Source organism: Erythrolamprus reginae, chromosome 1, assembly GCF_031021105.1.
Source record: "Erythrolamprus reginae isolate rEryReg1 chromosome 1, rEryReg1.hap1, whole genome shotgun sequence".
NCBI classification, from domain to species: Eukaryota; Metazoa; Chordata; class Lepidosauria; order Squamata; family Dipsadidae; genus Erythrolamprus; species Erythrolamprus reginae.
The window spans coordinates 393505294-393523731 of NC_091950.1; the positions used below are offsets into that span (position 1 = coordinate 393505294).

General features: G+C 43.7%; 1 protein-coding gene across 2 annotated transcripts in view; it reads left to right on the forward strand.

Annotated features, from left to right (window-relative positions):
- Positions 1-18438, forward strand: part of DPYSL5 (dihydropyrimidinase like 5) — an 88900-nt gene that overhangs the window by 14205 nt on the left and 56257 nt on the right. For both annotated transcript variants that reach the window (XM_070741999.1, XM_070742008.1), the window contains exon 2: positions 18170-18434. In XM_070741999.1, coding sequence (XP_070598100.1) covers positions 18174-18434 — 261 coding nt within the window. In that variant the 5' untranslated portion in view covers positions 18170-18173. The remainder of the gene's footprint in view (positions 1-18169; positions 18435-18438) is intronic.

Here is an 18438-nt window from a genome sequence, read left to right on the forward strand (position 1 = left end):
CTTTGTTTTGTTTTGTGATTGCTTGCAATGGGAAGATTTTGGGATTGTCAGGAGCTCCAGAATTTGGGACTGTAAGGACTGATCCTTGCTGAATAAGCTGCGGCAATGGAGCGTTGCTACTTTCGATGAATCACAGAAATGTAGGATGTATTGAAATTGTATTTGCCACATGGTTCATTTCCTATAAGCTTCCCGAAGACTGCAGAAATTAACTTGGTTTTAATTAAATGGGCTAATTTGCATTATGCACTTATTTACTTATTTCTTTAGGTTTATATTTCCCACTTTTAAAAATTGAATATGTTTCCCTATTCTATTTAGATGTCTGCAAATCACTAGAATTGCCTTGTCTCACTTTTGGAGCCAGAATGACAGCACTGAGTCTTCTAGTTTCAGAGCAAGTTAATATGATGTTAAGTTCAGATGTTTTGCTAAATTGTAATGTATTTGTATTTTATTTTTAGTTTAGTATAATGAGTAAACCCAGCAATTAGGAAGGGCTTCATGCAAATGAAGTTATTCTGTTTATTTCATTAAATCATGACTTAGCATAGGATCCCTCATTCTTTTTTATGAGTGACCATATTGGGGATTTTGATGATATAATGTAGGCATTATGGCTGCTGCAGCAGAGAGAGTTTGCCCATTTATAGAATGGCTGCCATGTGGCGTGCCCAGTTGGAACAGAGACTATATGTCACCAAAAGAAAAATCTAGAGACACTTGAGTGATATTTGAAGGCTAATGCAAGCCCTAGTGTGGTACAATGGTACCTTTGCCTACAAACACCTCTACTTACGAACTTTTCTAGTTAAGAACCGGGTGTTCAAGATTTTTTTGCCTCTTCTCAAGAACCATATTCCACTTACAAACCCGAGCCTCCGAAACTCTAACTGGAAAAGGCAGGGAGAAGACTCTGTGGAGCCTCTCTAGGAATCTCCTAGGAGGAAATAGGGCCGAAAAAGGCAGGGTGAAGACTCTGTGGGGCCTCTCTAGGAATCTCCAGTAAGGAAACAGGGTTGGAAAAAGTAGAGAGAAGCCTCTATGGGGCCTCTCTAGGAATCTCTAGTAAGGAAACAGGGTCAGAAAAGACAGGCAGAAGCCTCTGTGGGGCCTCTCTAGGAATCTCATGGGAGGAAACAGGGTCAGAAAAGGCAGGGAGAAGTCTCTGTGGGGCCTATCTGGGAATCTCCAGTAAGGAAACAGGGTCGGAAAAAGTAGGGAGAAGCCTCTGTGGGGCCTCTCTGGGAATCTCCAGGGAGGAAACAGGGTCGGAAAAGGCAGGGAGAAGCCTCTGTGGGGACTCTCTAGGAATCTCCTGGAAGGAAACAGGGCCTCCACCCTCCCTGTGGTTTCCCCAATCGCACACATTATTTGCTTTTACTGTACATTGATTCCTATGGGAAAAATTGCTTCTTCTTACAAACTTTTCTACTTAAGAACCTGGTCACGGAACGAATTAAGTTCGTAAGTAGAGGTACCATTGTATTTGAATATTGAGAGATCAGCCAGTGGCCATGAATAATATATTTATTGGTTTCTAAAAATGATGTGCCCATCATTGCTGTGTTGTTCCTATCTTTGTATTCTAGTCTTGTGACTTGCAGGTTTTGATCTGACATTGGCAGCGTCACTTCTGAAATACTCCAAGTACATTATGATGCTGCCTATCACTTTCTCAGTGTCTTGATTTGTTTTCTGGACAGTTCATTAACCCCTTTTTCTAAATATACTTAACCTTTCAGGGGAAAAGGAAGATTTTCTGCAGCCAAACTATGCCAGATGTTCCCTAGCTCTTGAAACTGAGTTTCCCTGTTCTATTTAGGTTAGGGGTGGGTCCTGGTTTTCCTCGCTGCCCCTTCACTCAGGGTCAAGGCGAGGGGCACACGCATGCACAGTACTGAAAAAAAAACCTTTTGCACTTGCACAGAAACAAAAACCAAGAGAGAACCGGTTTGAGGGCGTGGCAGGCCTGGGTTACTGCCGATTCCAGCGACCCAGGCTGCCACGTTACTACCGGTTCTGTAGAACCAGTCTGAGCCAGGAGGAACCCGTCTCTGATTTAGATGTTTACAAATGAGGGGGCTTACCGTATATATTACTGTCTGTGCCTCTTGTTCCTTTACCACTTTCATGGTTTCGCGCATTCCCCAGGAGTGACAGCAAACCTACAAGGAAGGTTCTAGAACAGTGATGGCGAACCTATTTTTGGTTCGCGTGCTAAAAGGTTGTGCGTGGATGTGCTAGCACGTGTGTACATGCCCACACCCATTTCCTCCCCCCCATGCATGCCCATTCCCTGAGAATGCGGACAATTCGCCCCCATCCCCACGCATGCATACAGGCCTCACTGAAGCCTAGGACAGTGAAAAAACAGTCAAACAAGCAGACTGAGAGTTCGGAAACACAGACTTCCGGTTTGCCCGTTATGCTGTTTTTCGTACTCTGGAGCCTTCGGGGAAGCTTCCTTGAAGCCCCGGAGTGCAAGAAACAGCACAACAGGCAAACCGGAAGTCCCTTTTCCAAGCTTCTGGTTTGCCTGTTGAGCTGTTTTTCGCACCCCAGGGCTTCAGGAAGCTGCCCTGAAGCCTCTGGAGGGCGGAACGGCCTTGAGAGGAACTTGACATAGGGCAGTGCCTTGTTCAAGTTAAAGTTCAAGTTTATTGGATTTATATGCCGCCCCTCTCCGAAAACTCAGGGCGGCTAACAACAATCATGAACAATATACAATAAAATCCAATACTAAAAGCAAATTAAAACCCCTTAATATATAAAACCAAACATACATACAAACATACCATGCATACAGTTGTAACGGCCTAGGGGGAGAAGAAGTCTTAATTCCCCCATGCGTGGGTTTTAAGCAGCTTACGAAAGGCAAGGAGGGTGGGGGCAATTCTAATCTCTGGGGGGAGTTGGTTCCAGAGGGCCGGGGCCGCCACAGAGAAGGCTCTTCCCCTGGGTCCCACCAAGTGGCATTGTTTAGTTGACGGGACCCGGAGAAGACCCACTTTGTGGGACCTAACTGGCCGCTGGGATTCGTGTGTGCCCTCTGATATGGCTGTGTGCCACCTATGACATGCGTACCATAGGCTCGCCATCATGGTTCTAGAAGATGGTGACTGGAGACCATTTTTGACTTGTGTCCTCCTAGGTTTTAAACATGGAAACACAGAAGACTGACGGCAGAAAAAGACCTCACGGTCCATCTAGTCTGCCGTTATACTATTTCCTGTATTTTATCTTCGGGTGGATATATGTTTATCCCAGGCAGGTTTAAATTCAGTTACTGTGGATTTACCAACCACGTCTGCTGGAAGTTTGTTCCAAGCATCTACTACCCTTTCAGTAAAATAATATTTTCTCACATTGCTTCTGATTTCCCCCCCCCCAACTAACCTCAGATTGTACCCCCTTGTTCTTGTGTTCACTTTCCTATTAAAAACACTTCCCTCCTGGACCTTGTTTAACCCTTTAACATATTTAAATGTTTCAATCATTCCCCCCCCCCTCTCCCTTCTGTCCTCCAGACTATACAGATTGAGTTCATTAAGTCTTTCCTGATACGTTTTTACACCAAATGTGGCTTCCTTGACAGCGTTGGAAAACTGAGCCCATCATTTGCCCTAGAAATGCCTAAAAGAGGCCACAGATGTACTGCTCCTTTGCCTACCTTCAGATCTCTGCAATGATTCTTGTCTTCAACAGACTGTCAACATTCACTACATGGACTTCAAAACAAAGAGCTGTATAAAAATCAACTGCTGTCATTGCTTGGAATCTTTTCAAACCCCTTTGCTCATTAAGCTTTCACCAACAGCTCCTGTCAAAAAGAGAGAGAGAGAGAACACACCAAAACAAAACCTGCTTTCATCTCCCTGCTGCAATGCACCAGTCATTATTGAAAATTGCTGGCACTTTGTGAAAGAGAAATATCTGGTGCCCGATCTTTGCAGGCACGTTTTAATGGATGGATTCTCTCTGGGTTTTGTATATGTTATTAGTAGCAATCTGTAGGATGCCCTCCTCCTGCCTCTAAATACCAGCGCCCAACTGGTCAAGCTTCTCTGCTTTACTTCAACTGTAAAATATTTGTGTCTGTTTTGTGGTTCATTTGAGGATAAGAACTCTTTTCTTGTCTCTAGTTCAGGGGTGTCAAACTCAATTTCATAGATGGATGCATTAGGGTTGTGTTTGACCTTGGGGAGGGGCAGGGGGCATGGCCAGCTCAATGTCACTTGTGTACAAACAAGCTCTCTGCCAGTGAAAAAGGGCTCTCAAGCTCTGTTTTCAGCTCTGGTGGCCTCCTGCAACCTTCTGCTGGTGAAAACGAAGATTGGGTGGGCTGCATACGGCCCTTGGGAGCTCCATTTTCCCTGGCAAGAGACACTATGAGCTGGTCCTTCATTGTTTCCAGGGCGATCCCACGGGCCAGATCTAAGCACCCCGCCGGCCGGATCCGGCTGTTGAGCCTTCAGTTTGACACCCCTGCTCTCGTTCATTTGGGCAAGAGGATCTAATGCATTAAGAGCTGCGGTGGCGCAGTGGTTAAAGTGCATACTGGAGGCTACTTCTGCTGATCATTAGGTGCCAGGAGTTTGCCAGTTTGAATCTCACCAGGCTCAAGGTTGACTCAGCCTTCCATCCTTCCAAAGTGGGTCAAATGAGGACCCAGATTGTTGGGGGCAATATGCTGACTCTATAAACTGCTTAGAGAGAGCTATAAAGCACTGTGAAGTGGTATACAGTGATACCATGTCTTACAAACTTAATTGGTTCTGGGGTGAGGTTCTTAAGGTGAAAAGTTTGTAAGACGAAACAATGTTTCCCATAGGAATCAATGGAAAAGCGATTACAGTGAACCCTCGAGTTTCGCGTCCTCGAGCATCGCGAAAGGGCTATTTCGCGAGTTTTCAACCCGGAAGTAAACTCCACCATCTGCGCATGCGTGCCTTTTTTCTATGGCCACGCATGCGTAGATGGTGGAGTTCCCCAGCTGGGAAGCTGGGCGGCTTCCCTGGGTCTTCCCCCTCTTGCCCCGGTAAGACCCCAGCGGCAGCGCGAGCAACGGCGTGGGCGGGCGGGCGGCACGCGCGGGGACACCCCAGCTCCGCTCCCCAGCTGGGAAGCGGCCCCAGCAACAGCGTGGGCGGGCGGGCGGTGCGCGCGCGCTTGGGGAAAACCCAGCTCCGCTCCCCAGCTGGGAAGCGGCCCCAGCAACGCGCGCGCGCTTGGGGAAACCCCAGCTCCGCTCCCCAGCTGGGAAGCGGCCCCAGCAACAGCGTGGGTGGGCGGGCGGTGCGCGCGCGCTTGGGGACACCCCAGCTCCGCTCCCCAGCTGGGAAGCGGCCCCAGCAACGCGCGCGCGCTTGGGGAAACCCCAGCTCCGCTCCCCAGCTGGGAAGCGGCCCCAGCAACAGCGTGGGCGGGCGGCACGCGCGCGGGGAAACCCCAGGCGCGAGCAACGGGGTGGGCGGGCGAAGGGCGGGCGGCGGTGGAAGTAAAAACACCATCTGCGCATGCGCAGATGGTGTTTTTACTTCCGCACCGCTACTTCGCGAAAAATCGATCATCGCTTGGGGTCCTGGAACGGAACCCTCGCGATGATCGAGGGACCACTGTAATGCGTGCAAGTCCAAAATTCACCCCTTTTGCCAGCCGAAGCACTTGTTTTTACGCTACTGGGAATTCCCCTGAGGCTCCCCTCCATGGGAAATGCCACCTCCGGACTTCTGTGTTTTTGTGATGCTTCAGGGGAATCCCAGCATTGCAAAAACAAGCACTTCACTGGCAATGGAAGTCCGGAGGTGGGGTTTCCCAGCGAAGGGAGCATCAGGGAAATCGCAGCATCGCAAAAACACCAAAGTCCTCAAAACCTCACATCCTGACCTTTGTGTTTATGTGATTTCACTGAGGCTCCCCTCGCTGGGAAACCCCACCTCCGGACTTCCGTTGCCAGCGAAGCGCCCATTTTTGTGTTGCTGCGATTCCCCTGCTGGGATTCCCCTGCAGCATCACAAAAACATGAAAGTCCGGAGGTGGGGTTTCCCATGGAGGGGGGCCTCGGGAATCCCAGCAGCGCAAAAACGGGTGCTTCACTGGCAACGGAAGTCTGGAGGCGGGGCATCCCAGTGGCGACCGTGGGTTTGTAAGGTGAAAATAGTTTGTAAGAAGAGGCAAAAAAATCTTAAACCCTGCGTTTGTATCTTGAAAAGTTTGTATGACGAGGCGTTTGTAAGACGAGTTACCACTGTATAAGTCTCTGTGCTATTTGCTATTGCTAATCTGTTCCAATTCAAATATTTATAACTCACCCAATCGTTCATGGACCTGTGCCATCCCAGAAATGCTTCTTAATTGCTTTGCACATGTAAAGCTTGAATGTTATGAATAAACTCTGTTGTCTGTGTTTACTTCTCGCTCTGTAAGCTGTAATGTCATTCATTTGTTTTGGCTTACTGCAAGAACAGTATCCATCTGATCTCTCAGATCCTAACAAAAGTATATCTAGTTCTGGCTTTGTTCCACTGAAATGGCCCTCCTTTTGTGGAAATATCTTTCAAAAGTTAATATTTGGAATGAAGGAATACCATATCTAGATGATCTAATTCACAGGTGTCAAATTCTGTCTGTTATGTTGTCATCACATGACGTATTGGAGTGTTCCTTCCCTTTGCATAACTGGCCTGGGCTTGGACTGCCCTTGATATATCCGGCCCAAGGGCCACCAGCTTGACACCCTTGAAGTTGTATTCATAGGTATACATCAGTGATGGTGAATCTATGCCACAGGTGGCACAGATGGCACGCGGAGCCATATCTGCTGGCATACCAGCCGTTGCCCTAGCTCAACTCCAACATGCATGTGTGTGCCAGCCAGCTTATTTTTGGGCCATACAGAGGCTCTGGGAGGGCGTTTTTGGCTTCCAGAGACCCTACAGGGGGATGGGGGACAGCATTTTTCCCTCCCTTGGCTCCAGGGAAGCCTACTGGGCCCATCAGAAGTTGGGAAACAGGCCGTTTGTGGCCCCCAGAGGGGCTCCAGAGGTCAGGGGGAAGCTGTTTTTGGCCTCCCCAGGTATTGAATTATGGGTGTGGGCACTCGCTCATGTGTGATAGTGTGCACCCACGCTTTTTCGGCGCCGGAGGAATAAAAGGTTCGCCACCACTGGTATAGATAATAGCTTGTCTTGTGCAACTGTACTACGATCATGAGTATTGTGTGTTTTGGGAGAGTTTAGTTGCAAATGTACAAAGTGCCTGAAGCAGTTGGGGTGAAGCACTTTTTTAAAAAAACATCCCTAGAGGGAGAAATTAGATGTAAACAAACTGATCCCCATGCTCTGCATCACTTTTTGTGTGTGTGTGTGTGGGGGGGGTGTCTAACTTTATTTCAGTGGTTCTTCTAGTGCCCAGGTGCAAGAAGGAGGAGTTCCTACTCAGACATTGCACACAGAGGTGGGCTGCTAAGGTGGAATGGTCAAGGGGTTAAATAAGGTTCAGGAGGGAAGTGTTTTTACTAAGAAAGTGAACATAAAAACAAGGGGACACAATCTGAAGTTAGTTGGGGGAAAGATCAAAAGCAACATGAGAAAATATTATTTTACTGAAAGAGTAGTAGATCCTTGGAACAAACTTCCAGCAGATGTGGTTGGTAAATCCACAGTAACTGAATTTAAACATGCCTGGGATAAACACAGATCCATCCTAAGATAAAATACATAAAATAGTATAAGGGCAGACTAGATGGATCATGAGGTCTTTTTCTGCCGTCAGTCTTCTATGTTTCTAAAATACATAATGAAAGTTATAGAGGAGATACAGTGTTCCCTCGATTTTCGCGGGTTCGAACTTCGCGAATAGCCTATACCACGGTTTTTCAAAAAATATTAATTAAAAAATACTTCGCGGTTTTTTTCCTATACCACGGTTTTCCCCACCTAATGATGTCATATGTCATCGCCAAACTAATAATTTTTGCAAATAAATAACAAAAAAAATGATTATTGTTAATAAATAATTATGTTTATAAATATCAGGATCACTAAGTGTCTTATTCAATGGTGAGTACCAGTAATAATGATGAATAAATAGTTGTTAAGGGAATGGGAAATGGTAATTTAGGGGTTTAAAGTGTTAAGGGATGGCTTGTGATACTGTCCATAGCCAAAAATGGTGTATTTACTTCCGCATCTCTACTTCGCGGAAATTCGACTTTCGCAGGCGGTCTCGGAACGCATCCCCCGCAGAAATCGAGGGAACACTGTACTCATAGTAAGATATATCTAAGAAAGAAGAGAAGATATAGGAATAGAACATATCAATGAAAGAATAGTATAGGAATAGAAGAAAGGTATAGGAGATATAGGAGAGCAATAGGACAGGGGACGGAAGGCACTCTAGTGCACTTGTACTCGCCCCTTACTGACCTCTTAGGAATCTGGATAGGTCAACTGTGGATAATCTAAGGGTAAAGTGTTGGGGGTTTGGGGATGACACTATGGAGTCCGGTAATGAGTTCCACACTTCGACAACTCGGTTACTGAAGTCATATTTTTTACAGTCAAGTTTGGAGCGGTTAATATTAAGTTTAAATCTGTTGTGTGCTCTTGTGTTGCTGTGGTTACTGCTACAGGTAGCAAAATTGCATGGACTCCGCTAGAACTCAGAGCCAAGGGAGTGAGCCCATGTCACCATTCCACCTTAGCAGCCCACCTCTGATTTCACAGGTAGCCTCCAGCTGAATCTAGTCTTGGGATTGAGGGAAAGGGATCCATTTGCAATCATAAACTCCTGCTCTTTTAATCTAAAGCTGCATCTAGGATCCACGCAATAGGCTTAGCAGCTTTGCAAATGATGTTGGAGAATCCTTTTCATTATCTTACTGTCTTAATAATACCCTTAAGGTAACCCTTGGGGCTTAGAAGAAAAAGCCCTCTGGGTTTTTTCTAGGGGGAAATAAATACACTGGGTAGCTAGCAGAAGGGAGTGTGAACAATAGAGATGGGACAAAAGGGATAAGGGCTGTTTTTTTCATTCTAAGACACAAAGACTTCTCTGTGCTGTGGGGTTTTTTCATTATCTCTTTGTTGCTTCTGTCCCTGGGGAGAAGAAAAACTGGCATTTATTAGTCCCAAGCTGCTACTGGGAAGCATTCGGTGCCACCTGTGTACTAAATAATCCTTGGGCAGTGGTCTTAGGTCTTAACACTTTCTTAAAACTGAAAGTGGGAGGGGAATCTGGTTACAGCGAGTGTTAGTTTAGTTTAGTTTAGTTTTATTGGATTTGTATGCCGCCCCTCTCCGAAAACTCGGGGCGGCTAACAACAATCATAAACAATGTACAATAAAATCCAATACTAAAAGCAAATTAAAACCCCTTAATATATAAAAACCAAACATACATACAAGCATACCATATATACAGTTGTGACGGCCTAGGGGGAGAAAAAGTCTTAATTCCCCCATGCCTGGCGGTAGAGGTGGGTTTTAAGTAGCTTATGAAAGGCAAGGAGGGTGGGGGCAATTCTAATCTCTGGGGGGAGTTGGTTCCAGAGGGCCGGGGCCGCCACAGAGAAGGCTCTTCCCCTGGGTCCCGCCAAGTGGCATTGTTTAGTTGACGGGACCCGGAGAAGACCCACTCTGTGGGACCTAACTGTGGCAAGTAGAAGCAGGCAAGTATGGAAATATAGGGGATACAAACATTTAGAGGAGTCCCGAAAGAGGGAAAGGAGATGGCAATGGGGCTTGGGATATAAGCACATTGTAATACAAAAGAGAATAGGCAAATCAGAAGACCCAGTACTAATAGGTCAAAAGTCAGTTCGGCAGTCTCTCATAATTTCTGGAAGTAATTCCATTTTTGGATTATTCTACCGCACGAATCCCAGCGACCAGTTAGGTCCCACAGAGTTGGCCTTCTCCGGGTCCTGTCGACTAAACAATGCCATCTGGCGGGACCCAGGGGAAGAGCCTTCTCTGTGGTGGCCCCGACCTTCTGTAACCAACTCCCCCAAGAGATCAGAGTTGCCTCCACCCTCCTTGCCTTTCGTAAGCTCCTTATAACCCACCTCTGTCATCAGGCATGGTGGAATTGAGATATTCCCTTACCCCAGGCTTATAAAATTTATGCTTGGTATGTCTGTCTGTATGATTGGTTTCTTAAATTAGGGTTTTTTAATTTAACTTAAACTTAAATATTAGATTTGTTTATATTGTCTTATTATTGTTGTTAGCCGCCCCGAGTATACGGAGAGGGGCGGCATACAAATCAAATCAAATCAAATAATAAATAAATAAATAAATAAATAAATAAATAAATAAATATTATTTTTACTCCAAGAGATTCTGCAGATTCAATTTACTTGACGAGAATTGTTCAAACCTGAATGTTTGCAGCAGTTTTATGCAACTTCAGTTGGTCAAATACAGTACTGTCAAATGATATTGCTTCCTCTCTGGATTTTTTTTTCTTTTTAAAAATCAGGTACCTGCTTTAATCCAAATCAAAATACTTAGGAGTAATAAGGAACCCAGGATTGTCTTTTTAACGGATAGCGCTGTAGAGTCTCATGATTACAAAGGAGGACTTTCCTGTTACCCTTGCTCCAATTCTTTGATTAGAGGAGTTTCTAGACTTGGTGATGTGTAGGTGATGTGTTGTTGGCTTTGCAAAGGAAGAGAATACACCTGGCACCTTTATATATGTTATATACACCTTTAAATATTTTAAAGGGTTAAATCAAGTTCAGGAGGGAATTGTTTTTGATAGGAAAGTGAACACAAGCACAAGGGGGCACAATCTGAGGTTAGTTGGGGGAAAGATTAGAAGCAAGGGGAGAACATATTATTTTACTGAAAGAGTAGTAGATGCTTGGAACAAATTTCCAGCAGACGTGGTTGGTAAATCCACAGTAACTGAATTTAAACATGCCTGGGATAGACATATATCCATCCTAAGATAAAATATAGGAAATGGTATAAGGGCAGACTAGATGGACCATGACGTCTTTTTCTGCTGTCAATCTTCTGTGTTTCTAAAAGCTGGATAAGGTGGCCAAGTACAAGTGCTTTTTGTTTTGCATAATTCTTCCATGGCTTCAGTTGAAAGGAAAATAATTCATTTCTGAATTTCTCAGGCACAGCCTTTGAATACATTTTGAAAGCAGCTGTCTATCTCCAGCCTTTCACCAGCCAAATGCTAGAGCAACCCATTTTCTTCCTTCATGAAAAGGAGCCAGGTGTATCCTCCTAGTAAATACTTTATAGTCCTTTGTTTTTGAGGTGCCCGAATTTTAGAGTTCTTAACTGGAAGAAATTTTTAAAAGACTGCAGCTTTTTCAGCAGCTTTGTAGTATCGAAATCTAGTAGTGAATCTAAGAATTCCTCAAGGGTAAAATCTGAATAACTAGATTAGAGTTGGATTCTCTTGCCTGGGAGCTGCAGGACTTGCTGCTATTCCTCCGAGGACTTGATCCATAAACTTCTGGTGTCCTGCTGGTGAGAAAGCCTCAGTTTTCTATTCTAGTGAGAGTAATCCATTTTTAAGGTCGTTGTTAGATAGTTGCATTTTGCACAGCTCTGTGCTCTGTATGTCAATCTTCCAAGATGACCACTACATAAATCTGGGTTTTCTTCCTCAGTTGTTGCTCTGATGTGTTCAGCTGCTATGAGAAGAGACAAAGTTATAGCCGCAGTTTTATAACTTAAAAGTTGTCAAACTCAAAGCTGTTGAATGCAGTTGTTCTGGAGCCTGTTTCCACCATTTCTCTCCAAGACAGTGCAAAATCCACCTGAATAATAATAATAATAATAATAATAATAATAATAATAATAATAATAACAACAACAACAACAACAACAATAATAATAATAATAATAATAATAATAATAATAATAATAGACTTGTATGCCGCCCCTCTCCGAGAACACGGAGCGGCTCACAACATGTAATACAAAACAATATGTATACAAATCTACCGTGTTTTCCCGAAAATAAGACACTGTCTTATATTAATTTTTGCTCCAAAAGTTTTTCTACGTCTTATTTTCGGGGGGTGCCTTATGTTTCTCAAATAAGACAAATTCACAGGCAGAAAAGCTGACACCCCCAAAGAAAGTGTACCGTACGGTACACTGATTACGGTACGGTACCTGTCAGTATGGCACCCACACACACAAACAACGGCAGTTATATGGTACAACAGTATACTCCTGCTATTGCAGCTTCCAGCCACCAGAGGAACTACAGTCTACGCACTGTAGTGGAGACTGTAATGGCGGTGAGACAGCAGCAGACTGTCTGCTGTACTGGACGGTACAAAGCGATGGAAGGTGCCAGCAGGGGACGCCACATTATTACGGTACCGCTATGAACAGCTTTGAATGGTACCGTATGTTTTTCCACCGTACTGTATGTAAACTTGACTACACCTTATTTTGGGGGGGGGGGTGCCTTATTTTAGCAAATTCTGCAAAACTTTTTCCTTGTTCCCCACTATCAGCCCCGTTGAAACTGCATGGCTGTAGATTTATCACAAGAATCACTGTAGCCATTGGACTTTTCTACCTCTCACTTTTTGGTGTAGAATAGAACAGAACAGAAATAGAACAGAACAGAACATATTTTTTTAATTGGCCAAGTGTGATTGGATACACAAGGAATTTGTCTTGGTGCATATGCTCTCAGCGTACATAAAAGAAAAATATACTTTCATCAAGAATCACATGATACAATACTTAATGATAGTCTGGATACAAGCAATCAAATCATATTAGGAACCAGTCAATATAAATCATAAGGATACAAGCAACAAAGTTACAGTCATACAGTCATTAGTGGTAGGAGATGGGTGAATGAACGATGAGAGGTTTAATAGTAGTGCGGGTGTAATAAATAGTTTGACAGTTTTGAGGGAATTATTTGTTTAGCAGAATGATGGCGTTCGGGGGGGGAAACTGTTCTTGTATCTAGTTGTCTTGGTGTGTAGTATTCTATTCTATTTATTTATTTATTCATTCATTCATTTATTCATTCATTCATTCAATTTTTATGCCGCTCTTCTCCTTAGACTCAGGGCGGCTTACAACATGTTAGCAATAGCACTTCTTAACAGAGCCAGCCTATTGCCCCCACAATCCGGGTCCTCATTTTACCCACCTCGGAAGGATGGAAGGCTGAGTCAACCTTGAGCCAGTGATGAGATTTGAACCGCTAACCTTCAGATCTACAGTCAGCTTCAGTGGCCTGCAGTACAGCACTCTACCTGCTGCGCCACCCCGGCTCTTTTCTATAGTATCGTTTTGAGGGTAGAAGTTGAAACAAGGTACAGCCCTCTTTTTGACTCATGCAGTACGTATACAGGTCCTCAATGGAAGGTAGGTTGGTAGCAATTGGGGTTTTTTGCAGTTCTGATTATCTTCTGAAGTCTGTATCTGTCTTGTTAGGTAGCAGAAACTAACCAGACGGTTATAAAGGTGCAGATGACAGACTCAATAATTCCTCTGTAGAACTGTATCAGCAGCTCCTTAGGCAGTTTGAGCTTTCTGAGTTGGCAAAGAAAGAAGATACAGTGATCCCCCGGGTATTGCGATCCCGATCATTGCGAAACGGCTATATGGCGATTTTGCAACCCGGAAGTAAAAACACCATCTGCGCATGCGCGCCCTTTTTTCTATGGGCACGCATGCGTAGATGGCACCGGGCAGATCAGCTGCTGGGCGGCTTCCCTAGGTCTTCCCCCTCTTGCTGGCGGGAGGGCGAGCGGCGGGCATCAGCGAGGAGTTTCCCCACCGCCCACGCAAACTCCTCGCTGCCGCCCGCCCGCCCTTCGCCCACCCACGCCGTTCATTCTCGCCGCTTCCCAGCTGAGTCCTGAAGCGAATTGGCTTCAGGACTCAGCTGGGAAGCGGCGCGAGCGAGCGGTGCGAGCAAACGGCTTGTCCGCTGCCTGCCTGCCCGCGCGCCCGCGCGCCCTTCGCCTGCCCACGCCGTTCATTCTCGCCGCTTCCCAGCTGAGTCCTGAAGCGAATTGGCTTCAGGACTCAGCTGGGAAGCGGCGCGGATCACTGTACTTTGTTGTGTATTTTTGATGACATTTTTGATGCTAGGTGTCCCTTTTAGATCTTGCAATATGATCAAACCTAGAAATTTGAAGGCCTTTACTGTTGATACTCTGTTGTCTAGTATTGTAGTATTATCATGTACTCATAACCATTTTGTACTTCTTACATATTCACAATCATGTTTATACTTTGTTTGTCATCATATACACGCTTGACAATAAATAAACAAATAAATAATAAGAGGTGGAAGTATGAATATACTTGTCCACACAAACAAAACATTAGCTTTTGTTTAGAATAAGACTGATCTCTCTCTCTCTCTTCTAGATTAATGTTCCTCAACTTAGGAAGTTCAAGAGTGTGGACTTCAACTCCCAGAATCCCCAGCCAGCATACTAACCACAGAATTCTGGGAGTTCAAATCCACACAAATTAAGTTTGAGAAACACTGATCCGGATCTTAGTTCTGATTGTGGGGATGCAAGACTACTTGCTTGTGAGTTCTCTGGGTCCCGCCATGTCTGTAGCTGTCAGGTTAGCTAGACTTCATGGCAAAGGGGAGTTTCTGGTGTTGAGTGATGAATTCTGTTCAAGGTAGCTGACAGTTGGAGTCTTTTTTATGGAAATAGATTTTGTGGTTGCGGCAGTACAGGAAAAAAAAATTCTGATGGATTTCTATAATTTCTGACCAGCATCCATCATTACAAAATAAGTGACATAGAAATACTATTTATTGATCAGAAAATAAATACTTTTTAAAAAATAGAATGTTGTTTTTTTTAGATTCAGTCCTGAAAAAATCAGTATGGTTGCTACTTGTATCCCTGGGGGTGGGTGGGAGGTGGGGGTAATGGAAGAGAAGGGGGAGTCAACTTCAAAGTTGGGTATCTCCGAGACCGCCTTCTGCCGCACGAATCCCAGCGACCGATTAGGTCCCACAGAGTGGGCCTTCTCCGGGTCCCGTCAACTAAACAATGTTGGTTGGCGGGCCCCAGGGGAAGAGCCTTCTCTGTGGCGACCCCGACCCTCTGGAACCAACTCCCCCCAGAGATTAGAACTGCCCCTACTCTCCCTGCCTTCCGTAAACTTCTTAAAACCCACCTTTGTCGTCAGGCATGGGGGAACTGAAACACTTCCCCCGGGCATGTACATTTTATGTATGGTATGTTTGAGTGTGTGTTTGTTAGCAAAATGGGGTTCTTTTAAATATTTTAAATTATATTTGGATTTGTTATACATTGTTGTGTTATGCTGTGAGCCGCCCCGAGTCTGCGGAGAGGGGCGGCATACAAATATAAATAATATATAAATAAATAAATAAATTCCCCCCCCCCCCCAAAAGTCAAGAATATATTTCTCCCCTTGAAGGATGGCTTCCTAAGATCTTATAAAAACTGCTTTGTCCTTTAAAAGTAATGAATTGAGCTTGAAAGTGGCTTGCATATTTATATTTTAAAGAAATGTAATATTAAAATGTTAGGAATCATCCTGAGTCAAAATGAATTCCTTCCTAGTTCCAGTGGGAGAACTACTTTGACAAACTGACATGAAACCTGCTGTCTTTGATTCCAGAAATATATGCCAAAATAAATAGTAGCTGTTGGAAACCTTCTTATCCATGAATTCATCTCGCCTCTTTTTTAATTTGCTCAGATTGGGTTGTCACTAAAACTTGTGGGAGTAAATTTCCTAATTTAATTGTGCCATTTGAGAAGCTTATTGTAAGTTCTAACTTATTTTCCCATTTGCCTTCAGTGAATGATACCATCTTTTTTACTATTAAACATTTTTTCTGCTTCATTTTCTGCATTTTTCATGTTTGCTTATTTGTCCTTTTTAAGAAGCCCCCAAATGTTGTCATTTTATGCGAAATAAATTACGGTATCCAGCCCTTCTTTTGGTGATGGTGGTTGCCCTTTCTTGTACATTTTTCCAGCTCTGTTTTTAAGGGACTGTAGCTAGAATCATGCATAATAAGAGTACAGTGTTCCCTCGATTTTCGCGGGTTCGAACTTCGCGAATAGCCTATACCACGGTTTTTCAAAAAATATTAATTAAAAAATACTTTGCGGGTTTTTTTCTATACCACGGTTTTTCCCACCCGATGACGTCATACGTCAACGCCAAACTAATAAATTTTGCAAATAAATAACAAAAAAATAATTATTGTTAATAAATAATTATGTTTATAAATATCAGGATCACTGTGTCTCATTTAATGGTGAGTACCAGTAATAATGGTGAGTAAATGGTTGTTAAGGGAATGGGAAATGGTAATTTAGGGGGTTAAAGTCTTAAGGGAAGGCTTGTGATACTGTCCATAGCCAAAAATGGTGTATTTACTTCCGCATCTCTACTTCGCGGAAATTCGACTTTCGCGGGCGGTCTCGGAACACATCCCCTGCGAATATCGAGGGAACACTGTATTTCAACTGGGAGACTGTCCTGTCCCAATTTGCCTGTCAGCGGTGAGTTGGGCAAAAAAGCCCGCAACTATTTTCTCTTGGGCCCAGAAATGGGGTCCATATAGTTGTGAGAGCCCAGCTTTCCGAGAGTCCATCATATCTCTTCACTGAACACAACTTTATGTAATACTGGCATAGCATATCTGTATGTTTTCATAGCTCCTGTTGTCTGCGTCTGGAAACTCAGTACTGTATGTGCGGAACTGAGCATTTGATGGATGATGACTTTGACAATTTTGAGCTGTTTTAAATGTCATTCCAATGCTTTGGGGGCAAAATCCAGTGTTCCAATCACCACTGGAATTACCACTGCTGGTCTGTGCCATAATCGTTGAATTTCGGTTTTTAAGTCCTGGTATTTTGCAATTTTTTTGTGTTCCTTTTCATCGACCTTGTTATCTCCTGGTATTGTGATGTTGATGATAGTCACTTTGTTTTTCTCAATTATTATTATTGTTGTTATTATTATTATTATTATTATTATTATTATTAGTAGTAGTAGTAGTAGTAGAAGTAGTATTTCAACAATACAACAAAGCAAATGAGATCACCATGCTGGACTTCTTATTTCATCACCAATCGGGCGCTCCTCAAGCACCTAGGACTGCGTGATGCAGTGGTGAAATATGTTTGCTGAATAATAATAATAATAATAATAATTATTATTATTATTATTATTATTGTTGTTGTTGTTGTTGTTGTTGTTATTCAACAACTGTCTATCCCTGATTCTTGGGAAGGACTTGTTAGGTGGACAAAAATGTACTTCTAGTCTAAACATTTGTAGCACTCTTGAGCCGGAGTGGCGCAGCAGGTAGAGTGCTGTACTGCAGGCCACTGAAGCTGACTTGTAGATCTGAAGGTCAGCGGTTCAAATCTCATCACCGGCTCAAGGTTGACTCAGCCTTCCATCCTTCCGAGGTGGGTAAAATGAGGACCCGGATTGTGGGGGCAATAGCCTAGCTCTGTTAAAAAAGTGCTATTGCTAACATGTTGTAAGCCGCCCTGAGTCTAAGGAGAAGGGCGGCATAAAAATCAAATAAATAAATAAACAAACAAACAAACAAACAAACAAATAAATAAATAAATAAATAAATAAAACCAATCATAATACTAATAAGTAAGGGTACTTAGTAAGTATGTATGCTTTTTATATTATTGTTATTGTTGATTTTTATTATTAGATTTTAACTGTTTTTATTGTTGTTGTATTTATTCCGATAGTTAGCCGCTCAGAGTCCTTTTGGAGTGAGCGGCAGAAAAATACAAATTAGTGTGACTTCCGTCCCCTGTCCAATTGTCTCTCCTATATTTTATACATGTTTTCTCCCATCCATATATCCTTCCTCCACTGTTCATTGATGTATTCTATTCTCGTATCTCTTCTTCTATCCCTTCCCTGATATTTACTACTACACGTTTTTATTCTCTTTAACTTTCAATTTGTATTGGACTGACTGACTGACTGACTGACTGACTGACTGACTGACTGACTGACTGACTGAATGAATGAATGAATGAATGAATGGTTGTACTGTTAAAGTCACAGAGTTGTTTGGCGATCAGCTCTTTTGCCTGAAACTGTGTTTTGCCAATTCAGTTTTCCTCTAACCCATCTGCTGCCTTAATTTTTTTTTTCAGAATCATGCTTGCCAATGCTGCCATAATGAGGATCCTCATCAAAGGGGGGAAAGTGGTGAACGATGACTGCACCCTCGAAGCTGATGTTTATATCGAGAATGGCATCATCCAGCAGGTGGGCCGTGAACTCATGATTCCTGGCGGGGCCAAAGTCATAGACGCCACTGGCAAGCTGGTGATTCCTGGCGGCATTGATACCAGCACCCACTTCCACCAAACCTTCATGAATGCCACCTGTGTGGATGATTTTTATCATGGCACCAAGGTAC